Source organism: Balaenoptera physalus, assembly GCF_965194825.1.
Source record: "Balaenoptera physalus genome assembly, chromosome: 15".
Taxonomy (NCBI): domain Eukaryota; kingdom Metazoa; phylum Chordata; class Mammalia; order Artiodactyla; family Balaenopteridae; genus Balaenoptera; species Balaenoptera physalus.
In genome coordinates, this window is record NC_138894.1 from 44,815,118 (window position 1) to 44,835,425 (window position 20,308).

General features: G+C 34.4%; 1 protein-coding gene across 13 annotated transcripts in view; it reads right to left on the reverse strand.

The window, feature by feature from the left end:
- The window catches only part of EHBP1 (EH domain binding protein 1), a 312,365-nt gene that overhangs the window by 152,773 nt on the left and 139,284 nt on the right, over nt 1–20,308 (reverse strand). For 8 of the 13 annotated variants that reach the window (XM_082426544.1, XM_082426545.1, XM_082426547.1 and 5 more), the window contains exons 8-10: nt 13,402–13,506; nt 12,630–12,752; nt 7,354–7,594 (exon numbers count right to left, since the gene is read on the reverse strand). In XM_082426544.1, coding sequence (XP_082282670.1) covers nt 7,354–7,594; nt 12,630–12,752; nt 13,402–13,506 — 469 coding nt within the window. The remainder of the gene's footprint in view (nt 1–7,353; nt 7,595–12,629; nt 12,753–13,401; nt 13,507–20,308) is intronic. The other 5 variants (XM_082426541.1, XM_082426548.1, XM_082426550.1 and 2 more) reach the window with 1 other exon arrangement.

A 20,308-nucleotide genomic window follows, 5' to 3' on the forward strand; every position in this document is an offset into this window, starting at 1 on the left:
AGAATTATATAATATCTGATAAATACATTAAAAAAATACTTAAACAGTAAGAAACAATTATTTAAGGAATTAGCATAATTTCCACATTCTGTTATCATCTATGATCTGAATAATCTGTTTCAAGGCTTCTTACATCACTCTGAATAAACAAGAATTATTTTTATTCTTATACTGTACACTTGAGTAATAGATTAGTTATATCATTAACTCACTGTGAACTAAAAACTCATCAGTTATGTTAAATGGAAAACTGGACAGAATAACTTTAAATGACATTATTCATTGTTTAAAAATATAATTAATCCAAGAAAAAGAATTACAGAAAGAAAAACTAAAGTTGATTAGAAACAGTACTAGCAAACATAGTGAAGCAAGGGTGGAACAAAATCTGTAGTCTTTTCCTCTCAATTTGAAAACTTATTTTTCTCTGAAAAAACAATTCAAATGTACTAAAATGAGTGTGTAGCTTCCCTGAATAAACTTCAATGACAATTTCCCTTGAGAAACTGACACACAACCATACTAGAAATGATTTCATGCTGGACCTCAAAAGTCACTTCATAAATGTTTTGAAAAATATTACTGCCCTATTAGTTTTCATTTTTGCTACATAACCAAAATGGCTGAACTAACCCCCAAACACGAGAAAGCTGAGCAAACCATACAGTTGCTAAGTGTAAAGGACACGTGCTAAAAGCCCTGAAGGGTGTATACTTTCTCCTCAGAGCTCATGGATAATGCTGAGCTTCTGAAGGTTGTTTTAGAACATCAAAGAACACAGCACTATTTATTTGTGAGAGTTTTATGTCAGAGGATCCAGGAAGAGTTTGGTAATGGAAGATGAGTCATATAGGCTTTTCACTTGATGAAAGGTCATAAGTTTATTACTGAAGTAAGAATAAATTCTGGAAGATTTCTGCTACTTAAGTTGGACCTACAAACTTTTGGAGAAAAAGATGAGAAATACCAAGTAAGTAATTAACACAGAGTTCTTTCTGGACATTAGCTGATGAGCAATCTTTAGAATTTATGGATGTGTTCCTTCAAAAAAGCTGAGTGTTTATAGACTACCTCTGGTAACCTCAGATGATTGAGCAGTTTAGAATGCTCTTTATTCATGGGAAACTTTGTAAAGGCTATGACTTTCATGTGGAAAAAAGAATGGCCAAAAGGAAACACCTAGTCATTCTGATTTTAGTTTTTATTAAGGCATTTTAAAAGTTTAAGCAAACATTGGATGTCTCTTTAATTTGTTAATAGGAGAGAGGAGGGTGTGTGTATGTTGTGTAATATTCATGCATCTTGGAATGATTGAATGCTTGTATTTAAAGTTTGCATTTACATTCAAATACTCTAGGTATGTGGCTATTACTCAGCACCTACACCACCCATGAGAAATTTTATTTTGATCACACATTAGCTATTTCAAAGAAAACAAATATACATGGATGGATCTAGAAACTGTCATACAGAGTGAAGTCAGAAAGAGAAAAACAAATATCGTATATTAACGCATGTATGTGGAACCTAGAAAAATGGTACAGATGAACCGGTTTGCAGGGCAGAAATTGAGACACAGATGTAGAGAACAGACGTACAGACTCCAAGCGGGGAAAGTGGCGGGGGGTGGGGGTGTGATGAATTGGGTGATTGGGATTGACATGTATACACTGATGTGTATAAAATGGATGACTAATAACCTGCTGTATAAAAAAATAAATAAAATAAAATTCAAAAATTCAAAAAAAAAAAGAAAACAAATATAAGAACTTTAGCAAGAGGAGAGCAAACTTTTTCAACCCCTGTATAGTTATTAATTAGTATTGAGATCTCAACCTGGGTTTGGAATCAGATGATTATTATGATGTAATTCCCATACTTATAGGAGGTTAGAACGTTTTTAGGTTTTATCAAAACCTAGCCATGCCCATGGAAGCATGTAGCACATGTGAGAGTAATTAGCCATGTGTTGTAAAATGGGGAAAGGTTGAAAAATGCAGTTCCAGAGCAGCAGAAAACAAATCAACTACCTCATTCTTTCAAACAAGTCTTTCAAATATTTGAACTTGGTTATTATAGTTCCCTTAAACCATCTCTTTTCTAAGTCAAATAGTACCTATGCCCTCAATCACTGCTCATTTGATGTGGTTTCTGGACATTTTAATGACTCTCTTGCTCTACTCTGTTAACGCTCTGAATCATCAATCCCCCTTGTAAAGTGCAGTACCTAGAACTAAAATACTGCTCAAAATGGGAGTTGACCAATGCACAGGAGAGGGAGGACATTTCTCCCTTCACACAAAGCAACTGCTCCCAACTTTCATACATCAAAGGAGCCTTTTTATTATTCCCCTCTCAACCCATACATTCCATATTTTGAAAGATTTTCCTACTACACTGCATTTTGAAAGAAATAACTATTTTCCCCAAGATCTAAATAATGTTAATATGATAAAATTCAGTATTTCCAAGGAAAGCAAAGGCCCATATAGCCTCACTGCAAGTAAATATATAATTATTATTTAGCTTTTAAAAAATGTTAAATATTCTGTAGATCTCCCCTGTTCCACATCAATTATTTTCAACAAACAGACCTAAAAGCCCAAGAATTCCAGGCTAGGAATCACTCATGTGACACAGTATTTCTGTCAATAAAGTTAAACATTGCTGTGGTTTTCTTTTTTTTTTTTAACAGCTTTATGTACATATAATACAGTAAATGACACATATTTAAAAAGTATAACTTGATGAGTTTTCTACATATGTATACAAGCGTGAAACCATCAGCACGATCAAGACTACAAACATTTCCAGTTCTCCAAAAGTTTCCTTGTATCCCTTTTAATCCGTATCTCCCTCCACCTCCAATCTCAGGCGACTATGCATCTGCCTTCTCTCGATACAGATTGTATTTTCTAGAGTTTTAGATAAAGGACAGCATACAGTATATGCTCTTTTTTGGTCTGGCTTCTTTCACTCAGCATAATAATTTTTAGATTGATCCATGCAGTTATATGTATCCATAGTTTGTTCTTTATTACTGAGTAGTATTCCACTGTGTGTATATACCACAATTTGCTTATCTATTTTCCTATTGATGGACACTGGGGTTATTCCCGTATCTTGCTATTATGATAAATAAAGCTGTTAAAATATTCATGCACAAATCTTTTTGTGGACATACGCTTTGATTTCTCTTGGGTAAATACCTAGAATTAGAATGGCTAGGTCGACAGGTATATGTTTAACTTTTTAAGAAACTGCCAAATTGTTTTCTAAAATAGTTCACCATTTAGAACTTTGAGAGTTCTGAGAGTACCAGTGGCTCCATGTCCCTGACAGTATTTGGTGTAGTAAGTCTTTTAAATTTTAGCAATTCAAGTTGGTGTGTAGTGATATCTTATATGGTTTTAATTTGCATTTCCTTGATGACTAAGTTGTTGGGCACCTTTTTGTGTACACATTGGCCATTCTTCTATCTTCTTTTGTGAAATGTCTGTTCAAATCTTTTCCCTCTTTAAAAAAGATAGTTTGTCATTATTAAGAGTTCTTTACATATTCTTGATAGAAGTCTTGCCAGATAGGAGTTTTGCAAAGAATTTTAGCCAAACTGTGGCATGCCTTTTCATTTTCATAAGTGTCTTTTAAACAGAAAAAGGTTTAATTTTGAAGAAGTCCAAATTATAATTTTTTTCCTTTGACTCTGTGTTTTTTGCATTCTGTTCAAGAAATTTTTGCCTAACCCAAGTTCATTAAGATTTTTCTCCTATGCTTCCTTCTAAAAGTTCCAGTGTTTTAGTTTTCACTTTTAGGTGTATGATCTATTTTTAGCTAAATTTTGCATTTGTTATGAGGTAAGGACTGTAGTTCTTCTTTTCTGGAGGGGTGGGGGGATATAGACCTTTAGTTGTTCTGGCACCATTTGTTGTAAAGATTATCCTTGCCTGACTTCCTGTGCTACTTTTGTCAAAAATCAATTGGCAATATATGTGTGGATCTACTTCTAGACTTTCATATTCTCTTTCCTTTAACTATATGTTTACTTTAAGCCAATACTATGATGTCTTGGTTAATGAGTCTTGAAACTGGATAGCGTAAGTCCTCCAACTTTGTCCTTTTTCAAAATGGTTTTGGTTATTCTAGGTCCATTGTATTTCTATATACATTTTAGAATTAGCTTTATCAATTATTACCAAAAAAATACTCCACAATTTTGATTGGGATAGCACTGAATCTACAGATCAATTTGAATCCATGGCCATAATATTTCTTTCCATTGTTTTCTTTCAACAACCTTTTGCTGTTTTCAGCATACAGGTATTGCATTGCACATCTTTGTTCAAATTTATCCTTGCGTTTCGGTTTGTTTGTTTGTTTTTTGGATGCTTTTGTATATGGCATTTTAGAATTTTCTATTTCTGATAGTTAATTGTTACCATTGAGAAATACATCTGAATTTGTATACTGATCTTGTATCCTGTAACCTTGCTAAATTTACTTTTTAGTTCTAGTAGACTTTTTAGAGATTCCTTATGATTTTCTACATAAACAATTATGTCATCTGTGAAAAAAAGATAATATTGTATATCTTCAAATAACGTGTATAAGAAGCTTAAAGTAGTATTTTTCAATTTCCCCATGCTCAGCCTTTGTATGACTACTGTCATATGTTTTACTTCTACCCCTGTTCCCAAACCCAGAATATATTATTATTTAAACTTTAAAGTAAATTATCTTTTAAAGAGATTTTTAAAAATAAGACATGTATTTTATATATACTATTTATTTGCCATTTCCTGTGCTCTTCATTCCTTTGTGCAGATCCAAATTTCCAAGTAGTGTCATTTTTCTCCTGCCTGAAGGACTTCTTTGTAATATTTTTTGCAAAGCAAGTCTGATAATGATGAATTATCTCAGTTTGTGCATGCCTGGAAATGTCCATTACTTAGACTTTTTTTTTTGGCTGGAAATAAAAATTTGTGTTGGCAGGCTTTTTTCTTTCAATACTTATATATCACCCCACTATCTTCTGACTTGAATTGTTTTTGTTGAGAAGCCTGGCAGTAGTTTTCTTCATCATTCTTGTGGTTCATTTTGGGGTTCATTCAGCTTCTTAGACCTGTAGGTTTATATATTTTGTAAATTTCTAAAACTTTTAGCCATTATTTCCTCAAATATTTTTTCTGTTCCCTCATCTTCTTTCCTCTCCTTTTGGAATTCCAGTTACACTTACGTTAGATTGCTTTAAGTCGTCCCACTGATCCTCTGTTCATTTTTTTCCCCTTTATGTTTTTTTTTAAAATAAATTTATTTATTTATTTATTTTATTTTTGGCTGTGTTGGGTCCTTGTTGCTGCACACAGGCTTTCTTTTAGTTGCGGCGAGCGGGGGCTATCCTTTGTTGCGGTGCGTGGGCTTCTCACTGCGGTGGCGTCTCCTGTTGAGAGCACGGGTTCTAGGTGCGTGGGCTCAGTAGTTGTGGCTTGAGGGCTCTAGAGCGCAGGCTCAGTAGCTGTGGCACATGGGCTGAGTTGTGCCGAGGCACATGGGATCTTTCCAGACCAGGGCTCAAACCTGTGTCCCCTGCATTGGCAGGCGGATTCCCAACCACTGCACCAACAGGGAAGCCCCCACTTTATGTTTGAATCTGGAGTTTCTATTGCGAAGTCTTTAGGTTCACTAATACTTCCTTCTGCAGTATCTAACGTTAATCCCATCCAGTGTATTTTTCATCAGATTTTGTATATTTCATCTTTATAAACTGAATTTGGACTTATTTTTTGTCTTGCATGCTTATGCTTTCTTCCGCCTTCTTATAATATCTGGAGTATATTTATATAATAGTTAAATTACCACACTTGTCTATTAATTCCATCATCTGTACCATTTCTGCATCCCTATCTAAGGAATGAATTTCCTCCTCATTATTAGTCAGATCTTCCTGCTTCTTTACATGCCTGATACATTTCTAATTGGCTGTCAGACATTGTGAATTTTATGTTTTGGATGCTTGATTTTTTGGTATTCCTTTTAATATTTTGGGGCTTTGTGTGGGATGCAGTTACGTGGAATCATTTTGATTCTTTTGAGCTCTGCTTTTAATCTTTGCTGGGAAGGCCCAGAATAGCCTTTAGTCTAGGGCTGTTCCCCCACTACTGGGACAATACCCTTCTGAGGATTCAACTTGATGTCCCATGTGTTAGGAAATCTTTCCTCTCTGGCTGGTGGAAACCCAAACTATTCTTAATCCTGGGTGAACTCCAGGGATTGTTCTGTCTAATTGTTTGTCCTCAGTAACTTCCTCATTATGCGTACTCTGATCAGTACTCAGCTAAAGACTCAAGAGGAACTTTCTACAGATCTCTGAAACTCTTTATGAGTAGCCTGTTCCTCTCTGAGACTCTGTCCACAAGTTCTAGCCATCTTAGTACCTCCAAAGTCCAAACTCTGCCTCCTCAGTGCAGGGAGATTCTAGGGTGTTTGGGTTCTCTCTCCCTGAATTGCGGTTGGAAATTCTCTCCCATAAATAAAGCTTGGACAAACATAGGGCTCACATTCTTCGTTTCTGTTCTCTCAGGGATCCTGTGCTATTTGTGTCCAATGTCTGAAAACTGTTGTTTCATACATTTTATTCAGTTTTTTAGCTGTGTAAGACAGAAGCTATATCTAGTCTATGCTACTCCAGCATGGCTGGAAGTTTTACTGTTGCTTTTTAAACATACTTAGGGCCACAGTCTGCGGCTACATGGGTTGCAATGTGCAACTCCAGAGTACAATGTGGACATACCTTCCTCCTATCCCCAATCTAGATTTGAGTAAAACAGAAGCCCTAATCACAATGACTATTAATATACTAAGCTTGTGGTCAATAAACCTCTCATTTGGGTAAGAATAATGGCTCAAATGCAGATAATTCCTAATTTATAAATGTCATGATCTCATTGTTTGGCATTTGAATAAATCTTCTCATCAAATCAATATCATAAATGATTATTTGGTTCCCACAATAGACCCATAACATAACTGAAGTGTAATGCCTTCAGTAATCGATTAAAAACACCTAAGTACCATGTATAACATGGTTGCTGTGGGAAGACACAACTGGAATTCTAACCAGAGATTCCAGGAACGTGTTTCCTTCATTTGTTAGTTTAGGGTGCACACATAATCATATGGAAGAGGGTGGGAGAATGAGGGTCAAGACTGTAAAAATTTGGATGGGGGATGAGATAGATACTAACTTGTAAACTATATATTAACATAGGGACAGACCTCTTTTTACCCATCTAAAGGTGTATTACAGAAAGGTCTCTTTAGTTAAAATATGATGATAGCAAAATGAAGTGTACTTACTCATCCAACTCCTCTTCTTCAGCTTTAGAACTATCAGCATAGAGATACTTGCTCATGTCCACCGGTCTTATATTTTTTCTTTTTGTAGACTGCGGAGGAGAATCCTTTATAGTTACAAAGGTTTCTGGCTCATCAAATGGGTTCAAATACTGTGGAGTCTGTACCTCTTTAAAGGGATTATAGCTGTTATTATAAAAGGATTCTTCTGGTTTTTTAGGTGAAACTGTTTCAGTGATTTGTTCTATAAAACAATAGCAAAAGATGAATTAAATCAAATTAATACTATCTGATATTTTCTTATATATTTAGTGTTTTCAAAAATACTCAATCTTGAATTAATAAACTCTATGGGGTTGAAAGAGTACAGATCAATAATATGTTTTATGAAACTGAGTTATTTGTAGTGAGGTGGATGGACCTAGAGTCTGTCATACAGAGTGAAGTAAGTCAGAAAGAGAAAAACAAATACTATATGCTAACACATATATATGGAATCTAAAAAAAAAAAAAAAAAAAAAGATTCTGAAGAACCTAGGGACAGGACAGAAATAAAGATGCAGACACAGAGAATGGACTTGAGGACACAGGGAAGGGGAAGGGTAAGCTGGGATGAAGTGAGAGAGTGGCATGGACTTATATATACTACCAAATGTAAAATAGATAGCTAGTGGGAAGCAGCCGCACAGCACAGGGAGATCAGCTCAGTGCTTTGTGACCACCTAGAGGGGTGGGATAGGGAGGGTGGGAGGGAGACGCAAGAGGGAGGAGATATGAGGATATATATATATGTATAGCTGATTCACTTTGTTATAAAGCAGAAACGAACACACCATTGTAAAGCAATTATACTCCAATAAAGATGTTTAAAAAAAAACAACATAAAATTGTCAAAAAAAATGAAAAATGTTTTAGAGGGGCTAAGTCCAGAAGATGTGATATCTAAGATCTTTGTCTACTCCAGGAATACTGCTCTTCAAAATAGCATCTTTGAATTGTTAGTGCCCTTGGAATCTCTATTAATGTTGGCATTATGGTATACCAATTTTGGAAATTTTAACCTTCTTAGAGGTACAATATTCTATTATTGCTTAATTTATTTCACTATACTAGCTTGCCGTCTCAAACTGATATATAAATTTCTGTTTTTAAAAGAACATAAAATTGATTAAATTTTGGAAGAGTCTTTGGTAGTTACACAAGCAGAGACCACTTAGGAATCTGAAAATTCATTCTGGATATATAAAAAATACACCATATATCATTGAATTTGTTTTTATAAAGTCTTCAAAGAGCAGGTTTCTGTACACTGCAAGTCCTTAAATCTTTAGAGCTTTTAATGGGCTTTTCAACATAATTCATATCCAATCAATACCTCATTTAATAACGTAAAGGAATAACAAGAATTCTGAAGTCGAAAGAGCTACATTAAAATCATACTGAGAAGCAGATAGATGTGTTCCACTAAATTCTAAATTTTACTATTTCAAATTTCAATTTGAAAACAAAGGTACTCTTAAAAATAAAACTCTGACTTTACGGCACAAAAAGCACTACAACAGTGTCATGTCCTCCAACAATACTTATGGAGTGCTTAGTACCAGGCTTTTTCTTTTACTTTTATGTTTATTAATATTTTAAAACAAAAACGAGGCAGAGTTCCATGGTGGTCCAGTGGTTAGGACTCTGTGCTTTCACTGCTGTGGGCCCGGGTTCAATCCCTGGTCAGGAAACTAAGATCCCTAAGTCACGTGGAGAGGCAAAAAAAAAAAAAAAAAAAAAAAAAAAAACCAACAAAAAACTGGAATGTATAATAAAACTGTTTAAAATTTGTATTTTACTAATATAAATATTTAACCAAATTGGAAAAAAGTTTCAAAAAGCCGATAATCACAGTTCAAAAGTAATTTTAATTATGCCAAGCAACTCTAACAAAATACTCTAGGAGAAGAAGGCAGAAAATCAGTTTTAAAATCTTCAAGAAAAATAACTGTTTTATAACTGACATTTCAAACAATTTAATCCAAATATTAGAAAAATCTCTTGATTGACATATATTTATGATTTTTATATTTTAGAGTCAAACTACTTTTACTTATACTTTAGACATTAGCCCAGAAAACTTATTTTGTCTTTATATTGAAAAAATAAATAAAACAAAAAAACTGAATTGAATTTCTGTACACCATGGTGAAGCAATTATAAAGTATGAAAGAGAATTCATAAAATCATAATAAATCAACACTGAAATGAATTTAAATACAGCCTATGCTAGAGAAGAGACTCAGTAACTGTATCTTTTGTCAGACCAGGATAACACTCAAACACCACTATAATCTTTATAATAATCTAAATGAAGCATTATCTTTTCTCTGTAGAAGAGACTACAGAGTTTTTACCTATTCAATTTTTTTTATTAACAAATACCAAGTCTCAAATGCTTAAGAAATTGATAAAACCTGTCAATGGAAATAAGATTTTTATTTTTACTTTCAGGTAGAGGATTACAAAAATTGATCCAAGCAAGTTCATCAGTTACAAAACCAAAAGCAAGAAAGTATTCAAACTATAGAGCAAGATTTGAAGATGACAGAATAGCAAGAAAGGAGAGTTTAAGATGAGACTATTTCATATAAAAGCTAACAAATACATTTAGTAACTTTCTAAACGGGTCACTGAAGCACAGAATGTCATGAATCTAACAAGAGAACTGAAATTGTAAAAGCAAACAAAAACAAAAACAAAAACCATCTAAACAACTGTAACACATTTTTTTCTTTCTTAACTACTTTTCTTACTTGAGGATGCATGTTTTTAATCAATAAAAATTAATAACTTATTTCTAGAAAAATGAGTGTTCTTCTAACAGAAAATACTTATTCTAAAGTCTCCAAGAAGTATATAGTTAAAGCTTTTTTTTTTCTTTTTTGTTTTGTTTTTATTAATTTATTTATTTATTTATTTTTGGCTGTGTTGGGTCTTCGTTTCTGTGCGAGGGCTTTCTCTAGTTGCGGCAAGCGGGGGCCACTCTTCATCGCGGTGCGCGGGCCTCTCACTATCGCGGCCTCTCTTGTTGCGGAGCACAGGCTCCAGACGCGCAGGCTCAGTAGTTGTGGCTCACGGGCCTAGTTGCTCCGCGGCACGTGGGATCTTCCCAGACCAGGGCTCGAACCCGTGTCCCCTGCATTAGCAGGCAGATTCTCAACCACTGCGCCACCAGGGAAGCCCAAGAAGTATATATTTAAAAAGAATACTGGTTGTCAAGTTTTTTCTTAGCTCTATAGGCATGATTAAAGTTTCTGAATCAGGTTGGCTAACCTCACTTAACCTCTCCAAAATAGAAATACAATATACATGTTATCTGCTACTCCTTTCTATACCTCAGAAAAGACACACATATATTTTTAAAAATTACTTACTTGATTTTGAAATGAAAAGCTCAAATACTCATATCTCAAAATATTTTGGTAATTTTTTTTAACTCAGTGTATTCAGATGTATTTAGTATGCAATTGAGAAGCTTTGTGGTCAAAAGAAGACACTTGATTAGCCATCTTAGCTCCAACTCCACCTCCATTTACCTAAAGTTCTTCTTCAAATCACTTAATTCCTCTGGGCCTCAGCTCCTTAATCTATGAAAAGAGGCAGCTGAACCAGATTACTTCTAAAATGTACTGTAACCGTTAAGATTTAAAATACGTTAAAATAAAATAGGTCATAGGGCTTCCCTGGTGGAGCAGTGGTTAAGAATCTGCCTGCCAATGCAGGGGACACGGGTTCGACCCCTGGTCCAGGAAGATCCCACATGCCACAGAGCAACTAAGCCCATGCGCCACAACTACTGAGCCTGTGCACCACAACTACTGAGCCCGCGTGCCTACAGCCCATGCTCCGCAACAAGAGAAGCCACTGAAATGAGAAGCCCACGCACCGCAACGAAGAGTAACCCCTGCTCGCTGCAACTAGAGAAAGCCCACGCACAGCAACGAAGACCCAATGCAGCCAAAAATGAATAAATAAATAAAATAATTAAAAAAAAAATAGGTCACAAACAAAATAAAATCTCATTAATCTAAACTTACTAATTTAGAATTTGGTAAGAAGGGAGAAAGTAATGGAAGGAGAAGAAGAAGTGGATTATGAAATGATATTGCACAAATAGAGTGAATCCTTAAGTTGAAACCTCACTTTTCACCATGACAGGCAGTAGCAAAATTCTTTAAAGCTCATGAAGATTTCATAAGAGCAGTCTAAAAGATGTAAACAGGGGTTAATCATTCTTGCATTTACTTTGAGCAAACAGAGTTTAATTAAACAGAGGTCTTCTTCAACAGCTCTTTTCTAAGCTTTAAGAGTTTGAAACTACTTGATAAGAAAAATGACTCACGAAAAAAATACATGGTTTTATTTCTTACATGTTGTATATATGACAGGAATGGTCCTCAATCTTCTTTCTGTTCTGTGACATTCACATGCACAATTTACTTTCGTTACTAAGAGTAATTCTCAGCCAGAGACAGGGAGTTGGGAGTGGAGGGGCTCATCGCACTGAGGTGTGAGGGCCGAGAAGCTGTATAGAGAGAAAAGGCTACCTCCACCACCCTAATATGGGTATGTCCCACAACCTGACCTTGCTTGGTAGGCCAAACTAATGAGACTTTACTGCATGCCAACTAGATAAAATACTGTTATCTCTAACATTAGAGCTTTACTATTTGACCAAACTAACAAAGAATTAAAAAATAAGCCCCAAGTAAATGTCTATGTAAGGCTTCCCTTTTTCTTTAAAAACAATTCAATGGGCTTCCCTGGTGGCGCAGTGGTTAAGAATCCGCCTGCCAATGCAGGGGACACGGGTTCGAGCCCTGGTCTGGGAAGATCCCACATGCCACGGAGCAACTGGGCCCGTGAGCCACAATTACTGAGCCTGCGCGTCTGGAGCCTGTGCTCCGCAACAAGAGAGGCCGCGATAGTGAGAGGCCCGCGCATCGCGATGAAGAGTGGCCCCCACTTGCCACAACTAGAGAGAGCCCTTGCACAGAAACGAAGACACAACACAACCATAAATAAAGTAATTAATTAAAAAAAAAAAAAACAAAAAAAATTCAATGGAAGCTACCCAGAATTGCTGATCAACTGCAATTGGTATTGAATAAATAATATTGTCATTATAAACAAAATTTACAAGTCTTTAAGAACAAAATCTCTTCCTGCCCTTACAGTTCAAGAGAACTTGACAATATACAAAGACTTTAAAAGTAAAGAAAAAAACTTGCTACCTTCTGAGTCAGGATCTCCAAATGGATTTAATTCTGCTACATCAGGATCACCAAATGGATTTAAATTCACAGTGGCCAAGTCCTTTTCTGCTTCATCCAAAAAGTTAAGTTTGTTGATAAGCTCTGAAAATAAACATACGTGTCAGTTCACTGTGGTTACAGTTAAGCATAATTATCATTCATTCATGAAATATCTCAAATTGTAAAAATTCACACTAATCATACCTGCAAATAATAAGATATAGCATTTTACCAATGACAGAATGCCATTCAAGTATTTTGTAGCATACCAACATATTCAAATAAAAGAAAACAAACACATGAATTGGAAAATATCAGATAATGAACTAGAGAAACTTTTAGCTCAATCTAATTTGATCCAATAAAAAAGTACTAACATAGATTTTGAGAAAAAAACATCCTTCACTCCTAAATATGAATAATTCAAATTGATTTAATATAAGCAAATATTTCTAAAACAATGTTGTTATAATATATAAGCTAACTAAAGAAATACTGTCATGTTATACGACCAGTTATTATAAGATGTTTTAAAATCACTGCCTATCAAGGATCCTGATACAGGCTTTGCTAAAGATAAGTTCTGTTATGTTGTTGCCTGTTGGTGCACTACAAATTACCAAAGAAAATTTATTAAAGGAAAAGCACAAAGACAAAACTGACAGCTAAGTACAGACAGAAGTCAAGAGGTACCAGGTCACAGTAAATACAAGCAATCAGAAGCAGAAAGAAAGGAAGAAAGCTCTTAGACCTTCAGAGGAACTGGCTGATTTAGCTGAAGGCATATTTGCTTGCTTTATGCAGTCATCTTGATCTTCATCTAAGCTGCTCAGAGCATTCAATTGGTTTACAATTTCTGTAAACAGAAGCCAGTCGAGACAAATGTAAGGTAAGGTCATTTAATTAAAGAGCCACAGAAGCATGCTGTTACTCAAAAAGACAAAGAGAGGGGATGTTTGGTTAATCAAGAGAATACATTCAGAGGATGTTATTTTTGATGAACTATAACAGATATATTTAACTGAAAGTTATTCTGTACTCATATTTTAAAATAGAAAACATTTTAAAAATTAAAATTTATATTAGTACTATAACAATTATGTTAACAAACACAAAACAAAGATAATAACCTGAGAAGCTGACATTGGCTTTCACATTCTGCATTTGTAAAATAGGGCTTTAAATGCATGCATTAAAAACAGAATAAGAAATATCATCTGATACAATAGAAAATATGTGCTATTTGTTTTGTAATATTCTAAATTTAAACTATAAGTTTTAAGAATATATCTACATGAATCATGAACATAATAAGCACTTGTTCATATTCTAGAATTTTAAAAATCAGCACAAAATAAGAAAAGCAGGCAATAGCTATTTTCTACTCCTGCTTTCTAGGGAATCTGTTCTTTTAAGGGAACTCTTGAGTGTTTGCTTTAGGATATCTTATAATTTAGCCAGTAAGAGACAGAATAAAAAAGACAGGAACAGGTAGAAAAATCTTAAAATAAAAATTCGTTTTGTGCATAAAGAGAATTTTTTAAAATGAGTCATACATATTGTGGACAACTCTGAATATGTGAAATTATGATTCACTGGGTGAAAATTAGCTTGGAGTAAAATAATAAGAACCTACTAGAGTATTCTAGTTAATCCTTGCCGTTTCCAAGCTTAAAACCTGAGAATAACTTAGGCATTAGGACAAACCAAATAGATCCAGATCATTCAGTGGGAAGTAAAGAAAATGGTTAGAAATAGACAATAGTTGTAAATTCAGCATAAAATGCTGTTTTTTAACACTGTAAATCTAAGTACACATTCTAAATTTTATGTGAACCAAATAATAAAATACACAGTTGTAATAAGGTTGCCTTCATCCATTCATTTGTTGTTGAACAAATACTCGTTTATCACCCTGTGCCAAGCACCATGCTTGGAACATAAGGATGAAAAAAACATAGTATTGTCCTCATGGAATTTACCATCGATAAAGATAGAAATTAATACAGAAACAGACAATAAATGACTACTAGAATATTAGGTGGTCAGAAATGTGTACTGTTGTATAGATCTTTGAGCCAAATACATATGAAAACTTGACATTCATTTCCCTTGTCTGAATGAGAAATATATTTTGCATGAATAAAAATGCTTGAGATAGTCAAAGTAAATCATAGAAAATAAAGAGTAAACACAATACCAACTGAACTCTTAATCTGAATGTGAATAATAAGAGTTAGTCAACCTTTATAAAGTATCTTCTTCCATTTTATCCTGCCAATAGTTTAAATCCCATTCTGACTCAAACTAACCTAGCAAATTCCTCAGTAGGCAGAGTTTATTCTTAAATTAGATCTTTTACCCCCGACTAGTAGTCATTGTAACTTTGTAATTTTCAGGGAAGTATAATGGAGAGAATCTATGCCATGCGATTACCAATGCATGACTGATTTTTTAAATTCATTACTAGTTTTGTATTTTTTAAAATTTGCAGATGGTTTATTTTTAACTTCAAAAATATGAAAAAAGAAATATTAATAACAGTTAACATTTATTAAGCAGTGGAAAGGGCTCTGCATATGTTATGAGTTAATTCTCATAAACATCCTGAGGTATTATTATTAATATTCACATTTTATCATGTATATTAGTATCATTTATTTGCACTGTATTCCCAGATGTGTAATTAAGAGGCTAAAATATTTTAAAATAATGTTCAAAGATTTGTAGTTTTCTTTACACATTTTAGTTATTTAATATTCTTAGATGTAATCTCAATGAGAGTAGAAATAATTTATTTAAGCACCTTATATAATGAGCAATAGAGGGAATACTGAAGAAATATTAAACTTGGTTCTTACTTTCAAAACATTATTATTGTTCCATTATAAACTTTTAGGTACAATGTGGGCATTTATTTAAATACTATCAAGATGACTGAATTACATGACTAAATTATTTACACTGTAATTTTTCTGAATGTTTAGAATATTTCCTTCCCCTCACCATGCTTTTGGTGATACCTAAAACCACTGATAAAAAAATAAACAAATAAAACCACTAATGACCATTTCCTCATTAATTAACCCAAAGTAATTTCTTATTTCCATTCTTGTCACTGATGACAAGTTGTCCTTCCTATCCTAGCTTTCCCTATTTATCTATAGCTTAAATAAATCCTTACTTAACACCTAGAACTTCTGCTTCTAGAACTTTCATTCATATTAACAAAGTGAAAAGGTAATGCTCCTCTTATTTGGTATGCAAATAAATCTCCATCCAAATCATAAAAAGAAGCAATCTCCAAAGAAATACCATTTACCTATATAAGAAACATTTCTCAGGTACCTATTATACTTTTTGGGGACAGACAAGTAAAGCAATATACAGTGTATGATAAATATGATATTTGTTATGACTGAGATATGTATCGTAGGGTATGTGAAACTAGAAGAGAGGCATACAACTCAGTCTGAGGTCAGGAAGCCCTCCTGGATTTATTCAAGGAGGATTTATTGAGTGAAAATAAGGCAAATAGACATCATTATTACTATTAAAATAAAGGAGAAACTGGAGGGCATTTCACAACGATGAAAGGGAGGCGAATGAGAACATGATATACTTGAGGAACGGCAAGTTGTTTGGGGTTTAAGATACCAGGGATGGGGAATGGAATGAGATGAGGTTGGCAAATGTCCTATCATGAAGGTTATAGTGACCAAAATAAAGAATGTGAACTTTACTCTGAAAGCTCTGGGAATCCATTGTAAGATCAAATGTATAGTTTAGAAACATCATTCCAGGAGCAACATGGTAGCTGCACTTGAAGAAAACAGGATAGGAAGCAAAAAGATGAGTAGTTTAGCATTACCGCTCCATGAAGGGAGGCACTTAGTAAATATTTGCTAATTAAAGAATAGATTAAGAAGAAAGCTTTGATGGTTAATTTGACATGGGGGATGGGGAGAGGAATCTAGGATACATGCCAAGTTTGTGTATTGGGTGACTGTGTGGACATTAGTTCTAGCACTGCAGTGGGGGCTACTCAGTTTGGCCATACCAAGCTACAGGTGCCTGTGAAACTTATGAAAATAATTCAATTGGCATTTGCATATGTGGGTGCACAGCTTAAAATACATAATTTTGTTATGTATTTCTCCTTTTAAAAAAGTACTTTTCTGTTACTTCCAAATTTCCTGCAGCCAATGTGTTTTACATGTATAATCAGAAAAACAAAAATTAAAAATTTAAAAGAAGATTTACAACACAAATTTATTCCCAGAATTTTTTTAAGTGGGATGCTTTCCCAGTAATATACCACCCTGACCAAAAAAAATCCCTGGCCCAACATATTTATATAATACTTCTTACTTATTAAAGCCTTGTTTCACCAAAAATTTACACTTTGGAAAATGTTAATAATGCTATGTAATAGCACAAAATAATTTCTACCCTAGCACTACTCAAACTGAGCAATAAACCTGTAGTGTAGCATTTAGTCATCATAACAGTGTGTCAATCTGGACTTGCTTCACACTGGTGAGAATAAGAAGGAAAACTAAATTAGGGGCAGGCAATCGAAGCACAGGGTCAAGTAATTTGAGACTCTTCTTTACATTAGGAAGGCAAAAGAAGAAATTGACCACCAGAGATTATCACACTGAACCAAAACAGGGGGATGGAAGTGGTGTCACAAAGAGTACGTGGGTTTTTCTTTTAAGAAAGTCTGTAGTGGAGTTAAAAGGGCAGGGTGTGGGAGGGTCTGCCTAGAGCTAGACCACAGCTGCAAATCTTGCAGCATCCTCATTCTTCTCTCCAAAGTATAATAAGATTCAGTACAGGTATATCTCATTTTAAGATGGTCTAAGATAGTAACACTGCAACTTCTTAATAGAGATCAAGTTCCCAAAGATGTCACTTTTCTCACGGGCTTGAGCCCATAAATATTTGATTTATGGATACAACTAACAGGTTTAATAATGTGATTTTCAATCCCTTTAGCAGGTCATATTGTAAATGAATGAATGAACTGAATGAAAGTCATAACACTTGCTGTAATTTTTATAAAGGCAGAAAGACATATACCTTATATTTAAATTTTAGCAATTGTGTGTTTTTAATCTATGTGTTTATCTTATGTCTGTCTACATATCTATGCATATATATGTATCTATCTACAATATATTTCATTTATCTCTAGAAATGTTACAGTTTAAGCTACCAACCTAAAATTTGGTGGCTAAAAACAAATGATTATCTCTCACAGTTCTATGGGTTGATGCACTCAGCTGAGTAGTTCACTGCAGTTAGATGGTGGCTTGAGACAAAGTCATCCAAGGCTTGAACTGGGCTGGACGTCCAAAATGGCTTCTTCACTTACATGTCTGGTGTTTCAGCTGAGAGGCAGGAACAACTGGGAGCTGGCCAGGCATCTCTTTCCCTCTCTCTCTCTCAAGTGGCCTGTCCATATGGGTAGTTTGGGGTTCCTCTCAGCATAGCAATCTTGGGGTAGATGGACTTTTTACATGGCAGCTGGTATCCCCTAGAGAATGCACTAGAAGAGTCCCAGGTAGAAGCTACAAGGCATTTTATAACTTAGCTTTAGAAGTTACAAAGTGTCACTTCCCCACTGCATTCTACTGGTTAAAAGTGATTTACAGGGCCAGCCCAGAAGACAGGGAGGGGACTATAAAAGGGCATGAATATTGGGAGGCTTGTTTCATTGGAGGACAATCTTTGAAGACTAGCTACCACACAGTAGATCAATAAATCAGAAAGTTGAAATCATTCATTTTCTTACTAATCTAACATATTTATTATAACTTTTATGTTAACCTTCCAGTATTTTACTTATGCACATATATGAAAGGCACAAATCTTAAACTGTACAATTCAATGAATTTTGACAAATATATACACCCAGGTGACACAAGAGGAAGAACATTGCATCACACCCCCCCACAATAAAAAAATCTCATGCCTCTTTTCAGTCAATCCCAAAACCCACCAGCTATAACTATTCTAACGTTTTTAATATAGGATTAGTTTTGCCTCTTCCAGAACATCACGTAAATGGAATCATACAGTATATACTCTTTTATGTAAATCCTCTTTCATTCAGTATAATGGTTTTGATATATATCCATGTTGTTAATTCATCAATAGCTCATTTTTATTGCTGAATAGTATTCCACTCACAAATATAATACAGTTTAGCCATTCTCCTGTTGATGTACATACACCTGAGCTGTTTCCAGTTTGGGGCTGTTATGAATAAAAATATTATGAATATTTTTGTACTAGTCTTTTTGTGGATGTATGTTTTCATTTCTTTTGGATAAATATCAAGGAGTGGAATTGCTGGGTCAGAAGGTAGGTATACATTTAGTGTTATAAAAAACTTCCTAAGTTATCTTACCATTATACTCTCCATGAACAATGGATGAGAGCTCCATTTGGTCCACATCCTTACTGACATTTAGAATTTATTGCCAGTCTTTTAAATTTTAACCACTCTGGTGGGTGTGGAGTTGTGTTTCATGATGATTTTAATTTGCTCTTCCCTGATGACAAGTGACACTGAGAACATTTTCATATGCTTACTGGCCAATGGCGTATCTTTCTTTGTGAACAACAGGTTTGAATCCTTGCCCATTACAAAAAAAAAAAAAATAGGGTTGTCTTTTTATTATTGAGTTGTAGGACATTAAAAAAAAATCTATTCTGGATACAAGCCTGTGTCAGATATATGCTTTATGAATATTTTCTTCTAGTCTGTAACTTGCGCATACATTTTCTTAACGGTCTATTTCAATAAGCATGCGTTTAAAATTTTGGTCAAGTCTAATTCATCAAATTTTTCTTTCATGGCTATTACTTTCTGTGTCTTGTGTATGAATGTAAGAACCCTGTGCCCACTCTCAGGTCACAAATATATTATATTTTTTTATTTTTCAGAAGTTTTATAGCTGTAGCCTTTACATTTAGGTCCATGATCTGCCTTGAATTAATGTTTGTGTATGTGTAGGAATTGAGGTTTTTTTTCCATATGGACATCTAGGTGTTTCAGCATCATCTGTTGAAAATACTTTCCTTTCTCTACTGAATTATGCTGCACCTTTGCTAAAAATTAATTGACCAGATAAGTTTGGGTCTATTTTAGGATTTTCTGTTTTGTTGCACTGATCTGTCTATCCTATGTCAGTACCATACTATCTTGATTATTATAGCTTTACAGTAAATCTTGATGTCAGATAGTATTAACAATTCTGTTCTTTTTCAAGATTATTTTGGCTATTCAGTTCCTTTGCATTTCCAATTATATTTTAGAATCAGCTTTTCAATTTCTATTTTTTTAAAAAACCTGCTAAGATTATGAATGGCACTGAGTTGAATCTATAGATTTGGGAGAAAGTAACATCTTCACAATATTGAGTTCTCTAATCTATGAACAGAGAATCTCTATTTATTAAAGACCTTCTTCTTTTTTTTTTTTTTTTTATTTAAAGTATTTGTTTATTTATTTATTTATGGCTGCGTTGGGTCTTCGTTTCCGTGCGAGGGCTTTCTCCAGTTGCCGCAAGCGGGGGCCACTCCTCATCGCGGTGCGCGGGCCTCTCACTATCGCGGCCTCTCTTGTTGCGGAGCACAGGCTCCAG